The 14,582-nt window shown below is 42.9% G+C and overlaps 1 protein-coding gene across 1 annotated transcript in view; it reads right to left on the reverse strand.

Annotated features, from left to right (window-relative positions):
- Window positions 1-1,537: 1,537 nt before the first annotated feature.
- Window positions 1,538-14,582, reverse strand: part of Utp6 (UTP6 small subunit processome component) — a 37,278-nt gene continuing 24,233 nt past the window's right edge. Inside the window, 7 exon segments of the mRNA XM_059271309.1 lie at window positions 1,538-1,891; window positions 3,485-3,557; window positions 8,124-8,190; window positions 9,401-9,510; window positions 9,670-9,750; window positions 11,355-11,534; window positions 14,387-14,464. Of these exon segments, the coding sequence (XP_059127292.1) occupies window positions 1,737-1,891; window positions 3,485-3,557; window positions 8,124-8,190; window positions 9,401-9,510; window positions 9,670-9,750; window positions 11,355-11,534; window positions 14,387-14,464 (744 nt within the window). The 3' untranslated portion in view covers window positions 1,538-1,736.

Raw genomic sequence — 14,582 nt, forward strand, 5'->3', positions numbered from 1 at the left:
GGGGGGTAGGGGGATGGGAAATCATAAAAATTCTTCTGGGCATCAAAAACACCAAACAAAGGGAAGAGGAAGCATAAACTTATTTATAAGACATGAAAGACAAACAAAATACTAAAACTCTCAATGCATTTTTAAAACATAAATTAGTAAGAAAAAGTAGTTTAAACAATGATCTATCTTCATCTACTAAATAAAGAATTATAAACTGATGAAAATGAAATATGTAATACCTAGTGCAGACAAAGGTGTTGTCTCTTTCACATGCTGCTGGAAAGAGCAAACTAGAAAAACATCAGTATTCTGTCTTTCACCTAGATCCAGCAATTTCACTGTCAAATAAGTCCCCTAAGGAAGCACCCATGGATGTGACCAAAGATTGACAAGAATCCTCACCAACAGCATTTATAATTAAAACAAATAATAAATGGCAAGGTCTAACCACAGGGGATTAATAAAGTAAGACAATGGAATGCTATGAATTCCTTAGGTGTTTTTTAAGTTCATTTAATAACATGAGAAATAACGTAACATTAATGAAGGCTTAATATTAAGTAACTTGTTCTGAATACTTTCCCAGTGATATCAAAATGTTATGTTAAAGCCAGATCTAGTGATTCAGGCCTGTAATCTCAGCTACTTGAGAGGCTGAGGCAGGAGGATTGAATGTTCAAGGCCTGCTTAGACTTGAGTACTTTCAAGGCCAGCAAGAACTTAGTGAGACCAGCTCAAAACAGAAAGTAAGAGGGCTGAGGAGCTGTCTCCATGGTAAAGCACATGCGTCAAATGCATACAGATTTAGTTTCTACCCTTGGTATCAAAGAGTGAAAGGATTGCTTCCAAACAATTTCTTTCCTCCTCCCCTCCACCCTCCACCCCTCCCACTAAGGCACTTCCCCACTCCTTTTGTTGCTGGGCCTCCTCTATACAAACACTTCTTGGCCTGTCAATCCTTGGAGTAAATAACTTTTTTTTTTTTTTTGAAGATTTGTTTATTATGTATACAGTGTTCTGTCTGCATGTATGACTGCAGGCCAGAAGAGGGCACCAGATCTTGTTACAGATGGTTGTGAGCCACCATGTGGTTGCTGGGAATTGAACTCAGGACCTTTGGAAGAACAACCTTAACCTCTGAGCCATCTCTCCAACCCAGAAAATAACTTTCTGCGTTACCTTAACCTTCTTAAAGGACAACTCCCCGCTATACCCAGCACCTCCTTCTCTGTTCCTCATCCAAGTCTCCCTTCGTTCCTGCATGTGAAGGAAGGCCTGATTTCTTGAATGATCTAGAAGTACAAATCCAACTTTGATACAGGGAAACCAAGTCACTTAGGTTCAACCTCATTTGGATTACAGATGGCTTGCTTCAGCTCAGCACTGCCCTCGTCCTTCCTGTCTCCACAGGCATCACACAGGCTTTCACAACAAGGTGAAAACACACAAAACTATCCTTTCTCTTGCGTGTGCACTGGCTCCATCAGACCTAGTCTGGATTAGAGCTGTATGTGCTTGTCCTGGAACAAGAAATGAAACTCAAGCGTACGATTTCCATGTATTTTAGATTTAACAGGCAGCGGCAGCTCTCTTTTCTGGAACCAAAGATTAATGCCAAATTAAAGTATGTTACAAAATCAATCGGCTACCCTGTCTGCCACTTCTCAACAGTTCATACACTGACTCCTGCTACAAACTGTCCTAGAGGCTTCAATACAATTTCACCAAATTGGTAGTACTCTTCGCTAGTGGCCAGCCTGATGCATGGCATGTTTAGCTACAAACAGCTCTGCTGACTGTCCCTGTAGCATTTTCATGGCTCGCCAATAGATCTGCCCACAGTTCTCAGGTCTGCCGAAGGGGTGGCTCAATTCTTCTTTGATGTAATCCATCCACAGATCTTGAAAAGGAAACAAAAAAATTACTGTAAACCTAATTAGAAAGCTGGGAAGGCTCTATTAGGCAAATTCAATTATTTAATACTAAGCCAATTAACAAGTTCTAAGAAACTTCCACACATACAATTAATATAAGTAAAAATTTAGAATATATGAATAAAATGAGGTACCATGTAATACTGATACATATAAGCATTGTGTAAGGTTTAAATAAAGTTAAGCCTGTCTATTGCCTCAAACGTTCATCATTTCTTTACAGTGAAAACTTTCAAACTCCTTTCTACTTCGTTGTTTTGGTTTTTCAAGACAGGGTTTCTCTGTGTAGTCCTGGTTATCCTGGACCTCACTCTGTAGACCAGGCTGGCCTGGAACTCACAGACATCCTCCTGCCTCTATCTCTTGAATGCTGGCCTACTTTTTTTGATTTTTCAAGATCGGAGTCCTTGCTGTCCTGGAACTTGCTCTGTGGACCTGCCACTGCCTTCAGAGTGCTGGGATTGAAGGCGAACACGGATACCGTCGTCCGGGTTCCTTTCTACGCTTTAAAGGGCACCGTACACTGTTGTTATCTAGTCAGCCCCCCACCCCCCGCCACAGCAGACTAGCCCCAGTATAACTGACTAAGCACTCACAGACCCTCCTTTCCACTGTGATGACCAGCCGTGACTACTGGCCTATACTAACGTTTATACATACTTGTTTTGATTTCATCTGATTTAGTTTGATTTTTTGAGACAGGGTCTCATTCTGTAGTACAGGCTAGCCTGGAACTCACTACATAGCCTAGACTGGCCTCAAACTCCTGGCAATATTCCTGTCTCCACCTCTGCAGCAGAGGATTATAGTTATGAAGCACTACATCCCAGCACACATAATTTTTAAAGAGTTGTTTATTTTATATTGTGTGTGTGCATGCACACCTTCATGGCATGGCATACATGTGGAGATCAGAAGACAACTTGAGGAAGTCAGTCCTTTTTATCTACCGTGTGGGCTCAAGAGCTCCAACTCACGTCTTCATGCTTGGAAACAAGTGCCTTCAGCCATTGAGCCAGCTCACCAGCCCACATAAATTTCTTTTTTATGAGACCCAAACCAAGGCTGGGCATGGTGGAGTATGTCTTTAATCCTAGCACTCAGGAGTCAGAGGCAGGCGGATCTGTTTGAGGCCAGCCTGGTCTACAGAGGGAGTTCCAGGACAGCCAGAGTTACACAGAGAAACCCTGTCTGGAAAAACCAAAAATAGAGAGAGACCAAAACCAAGCAAATCTTTGTCTGATCCAGAGTCCTTAAGAGAACTAGTGGATATGAGAACTTGCAAACTTCAATTGTAAGTAAAATCCTATGCTACAGAGGTGGAGACAGGGGTATTGGCAGGAGTTTGAGGCCAGTGTAGGCTATGTAGTGGGTTCCAAGGTAGCCTAGACTACAGAGCGAGACCTTGTCTCAAAAACCACAAGAGAAGAAGGCAGGAAAAGCACTGTAGAACTGTTCTAAGAAGGGCCTGAGGTGCAAACCACAAACACTATTCTACCCACCTACCAGTCCAGAGACTGCACGTGCATCGCTCACACACACAACTGAAGTTTACTTACCAGAATCTGTAGACCCAAACTCTCTCAACGCCCTCTCGTAATATTCCCTCAGGTTTGCCATCTTGCAGGGTTCCTATAAAAACAACCAGGAGATCTGGCTTCATCGTCTAACCATAAATCCATCTCGACTGTATTTTAAGCAACTTCTGTTAGGTATCTGAAGGGGAAAGAGCAAACCAGCCTAGTTCTCAGCTTATCCCAAAAGAGGAAGAACAAGACTTCAGAGACTGCTCAGCAGCCAAGGGCACCTGCCACCAAGCGTGACGGTCTGAGTTCAATCCCCAGCACCCACAAGGCAGAAGCCGAGAATCAACTCCCAAAGTTGTCCTCTGAATGTCACACTCACACTGTGGCACACAAAAAATAAATACAGGCCGGGCGGTGGTGGCGCACGCCTTTAATCCCAGCACTCGGGAGGCAGAGCCAGGCGGATCTCTGTGAGTTCGAGGCCAGCCTGGGCTACCAAGTGAGTTCCAGGAAAGACGCAAAGCTACACAGAGAAACCCTGTCTCGAAAAACAAAAAAAATAAATAAAAATAAATAAATAAATAAATAAATACATACATACATACATACATACATACAACCAGGAAAAAAAAACACGTTTACCAGAATAAAGTGAATGTCAACCAGGAAAGCACTTTGCCCTGCTGACGTAGGAAAAAGTCTAATTATATTCAGGGTGGAACCTGTGAGGTGTCACAGGAATAACACTTGAAACCCTTGAGGGGCTGAGTGGAATTTAAATGAAAAAATAAACAGACAGTTCTATAACCTATGCTAGGACTTCCTCCTTTGAGAATCTGTGCTCTGACACAGAGTTACGACTACCTTAACACCTTCCTTTCTCTTTTTTTGAGACAAGATTTCATTATGTAGCCCAGGTTGGTACAGAGTTGATAGCAATCCTCTGAGTGCTGGGATTAAAGGCATGAGCTACCATACCTTGCTCTAAAACTCGTATACCACAATAACACATAAATATTAGTACATGATCTTCAAGTTCCTTAAGCCCTCTGGCTTTAAGTACTCCTTCACCTGGCAAGCACCTCAGCACCATTACAGGTAACAAAGTGTGGGCTATGTCAGAACACAGTCCAGGAATGGAGTCAAGTTAGGAGAATTCTGAGTGCTTGTGAGAACACTCCAAGAAAACAAGACAGAGTCTTGTGACCTCAGTGTCTTCAAAAGCACAGAACTGTTCTTGGAATGTGTTTTCATGCTTTTCCCAGGTGCAGCAGGCAGGAAATGCTTGCTGCTGTTATTATTCAATTATCCTTTATGTGCCTCTATGGAAAGCATATTTTTTGCCATGTTGGCTTGTCCTTGAGACTGTATACAGTCTGAACTCATGAGAACTTTACTCATATGACCTGTCTTAACCTGAGTATAAATTGTCCGAGGCTCCAAGTAAGGTTGGCTACTGCATGAGAGTTTAGTCCACCTCTCCCACATTCTCCCAGGTCCTCCCACCTCTACAATGGCGACAGGCTATAACCTAACAGAATAGTGGGCACTACTTTTGTAGCTCTGGCTGTCCTTGAACTCTATGTAACTAAGGATGGCCTGGAACTCCTGATCCACCTGTCTCCACCTCCTAAGTGCTGAGACAGCAGGTGTTCACCACCACACCCAGTTTATGTGGCACTGGGAACCAAAGCCAGAGCTCTGTGCATGCTAGGAGAGCACCCTACTACAGCACCTCTAGGCTCCAGCTCCACCTCTGCTATTAAATGTATTCCTTTGAATGCATTTTCACAGTAGATTAATATCATCTAAAGCCTTTTTTTTTTTTTATTTTCCTTTTTTGGTTTTTCAAGATAGGGTATCTCTCTGTGTAGTCCTGGCTGTCCTGGAACTCACTCTATAGACCAGGCTGGCCTCAGACTCAGAGATCCGCCTGCCTTTGTCTCCTAGCTACCACCATCAGCTTCACTGAAGTCTTTTGTATGGGGCTGGAGAGATCTGCTTAGCAGTTAAGAACACTTGCTGCTCTTGCAAAGGACGTGAGTCCTGTTCCTAGCCTAACACCCAAGTCCTGTGGATCACAAACACCTATAACCCCAAATCCAGGGGATCCAAGGCTGTCTTCTGGCCTCCAAGGGTATCTACACTCCTGTATAAATACCAACACACACACACACACACACACACACACACACACACACACACACACAATTTAAAAGCTTTTTCAAAAAGTATTTAGTATAAAGAAACTATTTCGCCGGGCGGTGGTGGCGCACGCCTTTAATCCCAGCACTCGGGAGGCAGAGGCAGGCAGATTTCTGTGAGTTCGAGGCCAGCCTGGGCTACCAAGTGAGTTCCAGGAAAGGCGCAAAGCTACACAGAGAAACCTTGTCTCAAACACATACACACACACAAAAAAAGGTAACTATTTCATGAATTCAATCCCTAGCACCATTTAAAAAAAATTAGAAAAAAATATTTTCCTTATTCAAATTTCCCCTTACCAAACCACATTATATGAAGTCAGTTTAACCTCACATGCATAAATATGTAAAAACACTTTGCTAAGTGATCATAATATACACTGCTCAGTACATATTCTTTCCTCTCCAATATCCCATTGGGCCTTAGATGTCCCACACTCATTTAGCATGCAGAGGGCCTTCCTATATAGATGAGGCTAAGACTTAAAATTAAGTGACTTGCCCACAGCATAACTATTATATTAATAATCCAGAGAGTGGTTATTAAATATTATGTTAAATTATCTCATCATGTAAGACTATACTATACTTCAGCATAACAGGTACTTGACTTAAGCAACAATGGTCAAAACCATGAAAACAGGAGTTCAATCTCACTAGCAATTTTTCAAAATTCAAATAAAAATAAATACCAGATGAAATACCAAAATCAAAGGAAAAAAAAAAGCTGAATACTTAGAGAAACTATGAGGAAATTTTAGCTGACTATCTCTATAAACAATTATAATTCTTTTGGAAGAATGCATGTTAGCATATATATGTTAGCATATATAACCTGTATGGTGGCACACTCTGACTTTTTAAGAATTTTTTTTTATAGATTTCTCTATTTTATGTGAGTGTTTAGCCTGCATGTATATGTACATCACAGGAACACAATGCCCATGGAGACCAGAAGAGGGTGTTGGATCCCTTGGAACTGGAGTTACAGTTGCTAGAAGTCATGAGGGTGCTGGGATCCAAACCCAGGTCCTTTGGAAGAGCAGCCAGTGCTCCTAACCCCTGAGTCACCTCTGTCATCCCTATCTGACAATATTATTATTATTATTATTATTATTATTATTATTATTATTATTATTATTAGTTTTTTTGAGACAGGGTTTCTCTGTGTAACAGTCCTGGCTGTCCTGGAACTCACTTTGTAGACCAAGTTGGCCTCAAACTCACCGCCTGCCTCTGCCTCCCTGAGTGCTGGTATTAAAGGCGTGTGCCACCAATCCCAGCTATCTGACAATATTTTAAAATGCATTTTTTTAGGCAGGGCATGGTACCACACACCTTTAATCCCAGCACTCAGGCGGCAGAGACAAGCAGATATATGCATATTCATATATATATATTCCAAATTTATATATGCATATACATACATACATATGTATACATATTCCAAATTTACCATGGTCAGGAAATTTGATAATGAATACTTTTTTGGATAAGCTTAGAATAAATATTGTTCTTTTTTCTTTCTTTCTTTCTTTTTTTTTTTTTTTTTTGTTTTTTCAAGACAGGATTTCTCTGTGTAGCTTTGGAACCTGTCCTGGAACTTGCTCTGTAAACCAGGCTGGCCTGGAACTCACAGAGATCCGTCTGGCTCTACCTCCTGAGTGCTGGGATTAAAGGCGTGCGCCACCACCGCCCGAAATTTGTTCTTGTTTTAAGTAAGATATCATGTAGCTCAATGATGGAGCTCTCATCTAACATTAGCAAGTCCCTGAATTCAATCCTCATCACTACAAAATTAACTAATTAAAAATATAAATGCCAGGCAGTGGTAACACACACCTTTAATCCTAGCACTCAGAAGGCAGAGGCAGGTAGATCTCTATGAGTTCAAGGCCAGCCTGGTCTACAGAGTGAGTTCCAGGACAGCAGGGTTACACAGAGAAACCTTGTTGTTTGTTTTGTTTTGTGATTGTTTTGGGGTTTTTTTTTTTGAGCCAAGACCTTGCTATAATATAGCCATGGCTGGCCTAGAACTCACTACATAGAACAGGCTGGCCTCAAACTCAGAGATCCTGAGTGCTGGGATTAAAGACGAACACTACACACCACCCTGAGCTGTGTATTATTTAACTGAGACTCTCCTACCTTTTCACTTTCCTCATAAGTTACAGTTAAAACCATCAGAAACAATAATTACGTGCTCACTCTACAGCCCAAGCCAAGAGAACAGTGGACTGCGGAGGCCAGCAGCAGCTGCGTCACCCAGCCTAGCAGGGAAGCTTCCTGTTCTCCAGACATACATCCTCTCTCGGCTTAATGACCATTCTTACCAGCTCTATGGAAAGAGGCTGAACCAAGGGACCAGGAGTTTGCACTCCACTCTAACTAAAGTTTAAATGAAAGATGCTGCCCTGAGTAATAACCACAGAGCCTTGTTTCCAGCAGGAAGGGCTTAGAATACTCACCTGCTCCTTTTCAAACTGTATCATTTTCCTGAAAAAATCAACTGAAAATGGACGGTTTTCCTGTAAACTAAAAAGTGGGTGAATGTTAGTTCCCACAAAGTCAGAAGCCTTTTATAAAAACTATATATTTTATATTTTATTTTATATTTATAAACTATATATATTATATTCTATAAACATGAATAACCAGGCTTTGCTTCCACAACAGGCAGTTTAACAGAGACTCAGCAGCAATCTCAGGCAAAACTGGGTCTGATGGAGTCACTCCCATGCCTCAATTTGGAGTGACTGACCCTTCACCACCCTTAAACAATTTCCCATACACATATTTGTTGTTGCTCATTTGTTTGTTTTAATAACATGTTTCTCTATGTTGCCCTGTTTGGTTTCTATGTACTAGGCTCAAATGATCTCCTGACTTAGTCTCCTGGGTTTACAGGCATGTTGTACACATGAGGCTCCACACATCTATTTTAAATAACTGCTGCTATGGAGATGCTTTCCTAAAGAGGAAGGAGACAGTCTAATGCTTAGCAACGGTATTGAAAACTGGGATTATAGTGTAGCATCAACTATATAAGAAACAAGTTGCCAGGCGGTGGTGGTGCACGCCTGTAATGCCAGCACTCGGGAGGCAGAGGCAGGTGGATCTCTGTGAGTTCAAGGCCAGCCTGGTCTACAGAGCTAGTCCAGGACAGGCTCCAAAGCTACAGAGAAACCCTGTCTCGAAAAACCGGGGGGGGGGGGGGGGGGGGACGACAAGTACTAAAATAATGTAGTAGTCTAGAGATACAGCTCAGTGTACAGCCCTTGTCTAGGTGCAAGGCCCTGAGCTCAATCCCTACTGCCTTAAAAACAAATGATTTGTGCTGGGCAGTGGTGGCGCACACCTTTAATCCCAGAACTCGGGAGACAAAGGCAAGCGGACCTCTGTGAGTTCGAGGTCAGTCTAGGCAACAGAGTGAGTTCCAGGAAAGGCGCAAAGCTACACATAGAAACTCTGTTTCGAAAAACTAAAAAAGAAAAAAAAAAGAAAAAGAAATGATTTGCTAACAGAGCTGCTTGTACTAGTGACAATTACAGTCATCAATGAGCTAACTGTCATTTCCCCTGTGTGTATGAATTGCTTCAACTGTGCAAAAACAGAAAGAGGAAGTTAAGTTTTGACAGTCCCTCTGATTACCCCTCCAGACACTACTTTTAATCCACACAGGCTTAGTATGAAGGGCTGAGTGTGGGCAGGAAGACTAGAAACCACTGTGAGCACCTGGGAGTACCTTTTAAACACTGCTCTGGTCTTTTTGTAGCCACCGCTTCGATAAGCCCAATCCAGGTATTTCTCCTTCAGAGTTACTGAATTGGCACCTGTGACAGCTAAAATAGCTTTCTACAGTTAAAAGAAAAGAAACAAAGACAAGCTGTGTAAAGGAACTTAGTGACATCAAAACATGTTACCAAGACCCACCCCGAACCACTAAGTAAGTGGAGACTTGAGATATGAAACACCCACTCCTGCACCACGAGGGTCAGAAGAGGAAGCCTGTACCTTAAAGATTGCTTCAGTGTCCTCCTGGCTGTTAGCACTTTCACTCCACTCTGCCCAAGAAATCCACAAGGGCAGGCAAACCTGCTCACAAAAACAAACAAACAAACACACAGCTGTTAGATTTGAGTTTCTCAGCACTGTGCTCTGAAAACTCATCACTATGAAGACGGTCACTGCAGCCCCCTAGCCAAGTCACCCAGAGCAACGCTTCGATAATTTAGTCCAATTCTGAGGGGATCCTGACTATAGCCATCATTAGCAGTCACCGTTCAGTTAAACAAGTGACGAAAAGCCACATCCAGTCAGCCCCACAGCTACCCAGGTCACAAGTCTGTGGTCTGGGAGGAGCTACTTCCTAAAAACTGATCTGGGGGGAGCTGGAGAGATGGCTCAGAGGTTAAGAGCACTGGCTGCTGTTCCAGAGGTCCTGAGTTCAATTCCCAGCAAACACATGGTGGCTTATAAACATCTGTAATAAGAACTACATACATAATAATAAATATTATATACATATATTTAAAAAAAAAACTGATCTGGGGTGGCCTGCCTGATCTTCACGGTGTAGAGAGGGACAGACAGCAGTAATGTATTTTGTTCCCCCTCTGCAGTACATTTTCCCAGTCACTAAAGAAAAGATTTACTCAGGCAGTGGTGGCGCACGCTTTTAATCCCAGGACTTGGGAGGCAGATCTCTGGAGTTTGAGGTCGGCCTGGTCTACAGAGCTAGCTCTACAACAGCCAAGGATACGTGAAGACATTCTGTGCTGAGGAGCCAAAAAAAGAAGGAAAAGAAAGATTTTCTACAAAGTAAGTTTAAAACATTAATGTTTAGATTTTTGTGATTTCAAGTTCAGTTTATGATCAGATATGAAAATATTCTATTACTATTTCTCATTTGTAAGACATTTAAACAGAATGAGAAATCTTACATTAATAAACTTACAAATACAGACTAGAAATAGAAGTAATTTTTTTTTTTTTTTTTTTTTTTTTTGGTTTTTTGAGACAGGGTTTCTCTGTGTAGCTTTGCGCCTTTTCCTGGATCTCGCTCTGTAGACCAGGCTGGCCTCGAACTCACAAAGATCCACCTGCCTCTGCCTCCCGAGTGCTGGGATTAAAGGCGTGCGCCACCACCGCCCGGCAAACTATTACCATTTAACCACAATTATTCCAGGGTCTGCTCTCTTTAGACAATATATTACAAATGAGCTTTCACTGAAACCTTAGAAGATTTTCAGAGAGAGGGCTGGAGATCCAGCTCAGGGGATAGAGTGCTGCTTAGCCTCACGAAGCCCTGGCTTCAGTCTCCAGCACTAGATAAAGCAGACATGGGAAAGCGTGCCTGTAAGTCCCAGCACTCAGGAGGTAGAAGCAGAAGAGTCAAAGTTCAAAGTTCTCCTTAGGCCAGCCTGGGCTACATGAGACTCCATCTTTTAAAAACAAAAAATAAAACAAACAAGCCAGTTTTCCAAAAAGAGTAAAATATAAGGACTGAGAGTTGGCTCTATGGTCAAGAACACTTGTGGTTACAAAGGACCCGGGTTCTAGCCTGAACACCAACATGGAGATGCAACACCTCCTTGGGCACCAGGCACACACACGAGACACAGACATACATGCAGGCAAAGCACTCATACACATAAAATAATAAAGAGAACGAAACATGAAAGACAGACTTCCCGGACCTGGGGTTTGAGATGTGCAAAGGCTTCTTCAAACTGCATCGCTACATCGGGGCTCTTTGCCCCAATGAGCACCTGCAACTTCAGCTGCCACATTGTTGCAGAGTCCTTGAACAATTCCGTCCCATCTTCTGCCACCTGCAAAGCCTCTTTAAAGAGGTCCTGGCGCAGCAACAAGTCAATCTAAGAAAGACAAAGTACACTGTAAAGCGCCACTGGAAAGCAAAATGATATATATGAATAGAGGCATATAAAGACTATTTATGACAATAATCTCAACAGTCTTCCCACTACACCTTTTACCATAGCTGCTAGGAGCACAAAGGGCAACTAGAATTCCTCCTCCTTCCCCTGCTCCTACCCATAGGACTATCAGAAAATCATAGAGGAGGGCTGAGGAGAGAGATGGCTCAGCAGGGAAGGTTCTCTCTTGGGATCCCACACTGAAAGGAAGAATCACCTCCCAAAACACTCTCCTCATACATGTATCATGACACATATATACACAGAGTAATGATATTCCTTTCATCAGAAAAAGGATGAAAAGCAGAGCGTCTAAGTAATTTAAGCTAGAACCCATACCCACTAACTAGAGCATAATAAAGGTAAAAATAGTATCTATAGATTCAGAAGGAAATACATGTATTCGTTCAATGAACTTAACTGGTATAACTTTTTCAAAACGTAATTTGACACTATATAACAAGAATCATGGCGTGGGGTGGGGAGCTGGAGAGGTTAAGGTTCAGGGATTAAGAGCAGTAGCTGCTCTTCCAGAAGACCTGGGTTCAATTCCTAGTATCCACATTTGGCTCACAACAGTATATAGCCCAGTCTCAGGGGATCCAACACCCTCTTCTGGCTTCCTAAAGCACCAGGTACACATGTGATGTGAAGATGTACATGCAAGCAAAACACTCACACACATAAAAATAGTCTTTAAAACAAATAAACAAAACAAAGAATCATGGAAGTGTTGAGTCTTAAATTTTACTTTAAAAAATAACGACCCCCCCCTGCAAAAAAAAAAAAAAAAAAAAAGAAAGAAAATCTTATCTGTTCAAAATACTTGTATCCATACTAGTTTATTATAGGGGGGAAAAAACTAGTATCAGTCTAATTTTACAGTATTGTGAAAAAAACCAATGAATAGCAGTCTGTAACTAGTTCCTTCAGCAAGTACATTTACTATGCATCGTTAAAGGCCAAATTTAATACTGAGCAAATCAGACATTGCTCCCTGCCCACAGAGCTTCCAAGCTCACGAGCTCTGTGGCACACAGAAAAGGAACCACCTGCTACAGGAGTGCAGGGCAGAAGGACCAGCACTGTGTATGGCAGGGACGAGGAAGGACTTCAGGAAAGGAAGCTCAGACTTAAGGAGAAACAGAAAGACAGGGAAACACAGAACCGGAAAAGGCAAGGCTCTGCAACCAGTTTGCACAAGGGGCTGAAGACAGAGACGGCTTGGCACGAGAGGAAATTCATGTTTGGCATGACTGGAGGGTGGGATGCCAAAGAGAAGACTAAAGTAGATGTTTCTGGACATATAAGCAAAAATCAAGGTAAGAAGTTAGAATAAATTTTTTAAAAAAAAGTTTGAATAACTTTACCCAACAGACTATGAGATAATACAGAATAATCTTGTGATTTTTACGTTTATTTGTGTGTTTAAGTTACATATGTGAGTTTGTATGAGTGTACACATGTGCATTTTGATATAGGGGTGTGTGTGTGTGTGTGTGTGTGTGTGTGTTGATTTGGGTGCTTTCTACAATTACTCTCTTTTTTTTTTTTGCATGTATCTATGTGTGTGATGTGTATATATGTATGTGCTCATATGTATGTGGGTACATATATACATGCTGGCGCACATGCATAGTGTACTTGTGCATATGGAGGTCCAAGGCTGATATTAGCTTCAACCATATCTCTCCACCTCATTCATTAAGGCAAGGTCTCACCTCACAGCTCTAAACCCAGAGCTCAGCTCACAGCTAATCTAAGTAGCCAGGTTCCTCTGGGCATCCTGTCTTCCCCTAAGCACACTAGAACTCCAGGCATGTATGTAGGTGCTGGGGATCCAAACCCTGGTTCCGACACTTGTACAGCAAGCACATACCGGCCGAGCCATCTCCCAGCCCTCACTTCATGTTCTGAGATAGTGCTTCTCACTGAACTGGGGCCCCTCTAAGCAGCTGCACTGGAGAGATGAGCTCCAGGGAGCCTGCCTGTCTCTGCCTCCCCAGCACTGGGGCCACAGCACCAACACTGCAGAGGTGAGAGGAGGAGGAGGAGGAGGGAGAGCAGAGGGAGGGGAGGGGAGAGGAGGGAGGGGAGGGGAGGGGAGGGAGGGGAGGGGAGGGGAAGGGACTGATGAGGAGAAGATGGGAGGAAGGACGATGGAAGGGAGGGACCCAGGAAGGATGGGGAGCAGAGAGAAGGGGAAGAGAGAGGTAGAGGAAGGGAGAGAAGCTGAATGGAAAGGACAGAAGAGAAAAGGGCTAGACAGAAGGCCCTGCAATTAAGAGCACCGGTTATTCTTCCAGAGGATCCGGGTTCAATTCTCAGCACCCACATGTCATAAACGACCATCTATAACTCCAGTTCCATGAGAGCCAAAACCCTCTTCGAGCCTGCACATACATGTTATACATACATATGTGCAGGCAAAACACTCAAACACATAAAATAAAAAAGAAATCCTTCGCCGGTTAGTGGTGGTGCACTCAAGAGGCAGAGACATGCAGATCTCTGAGTTCAGCCTGGTCTCCAGAGAGAGTTCCAGGACAGCCAGGACTGCTACACAGAGAAACCCTGTCTCAAAAAACAAAACAAAAAAATCCTTTAAAAATGTGGGGAGGGGGGATGTGTAAGAGAAGAGACATATAAGGGAAGAAAGGAGAAAAGAGGAGGGGATGCCGAGGAGGGGATGCCAAGCAGGCTCTCTCTGACTTTCCTGTTCTGGTGTCCTCGATGTTAAATCAGAATGAAGCATAGGTAACGGGCAATGAATGTGCTTCCTATGGCCTTACCCACTGCTTGTACTGGACTTCAGAAAGGAGCTTCAGTTCATGCGCCTTCCTGAATGCAAACATGGTTCTTTCCAGCCTCTGAAATCAGAAACATCTGGGGTCATTAAACAGAATCCAGCAGGGGTCTCTGGCCACTGATCTGGGCAAAGTGCTCTTGCACGTTTCTGAGAATTCAGAGATGGGGCTCAGTTCTGAA

This window comes from Peromyscus eremicus, chromosome 8a, assembly GCF_949786415.1.
Source record: "Peromyscus eremicus chromosome 8a, PerEre_H2_v1, whole genome shotgun sequence".
In the NCBI taxonomy this organism is placed as follows: domain Eukaryota; kingdom Metazoa; phylum Chordata; class Mammalia; order Rodentia; family Cricetidae; genus Peromyscus; species Peromyscus eremicus.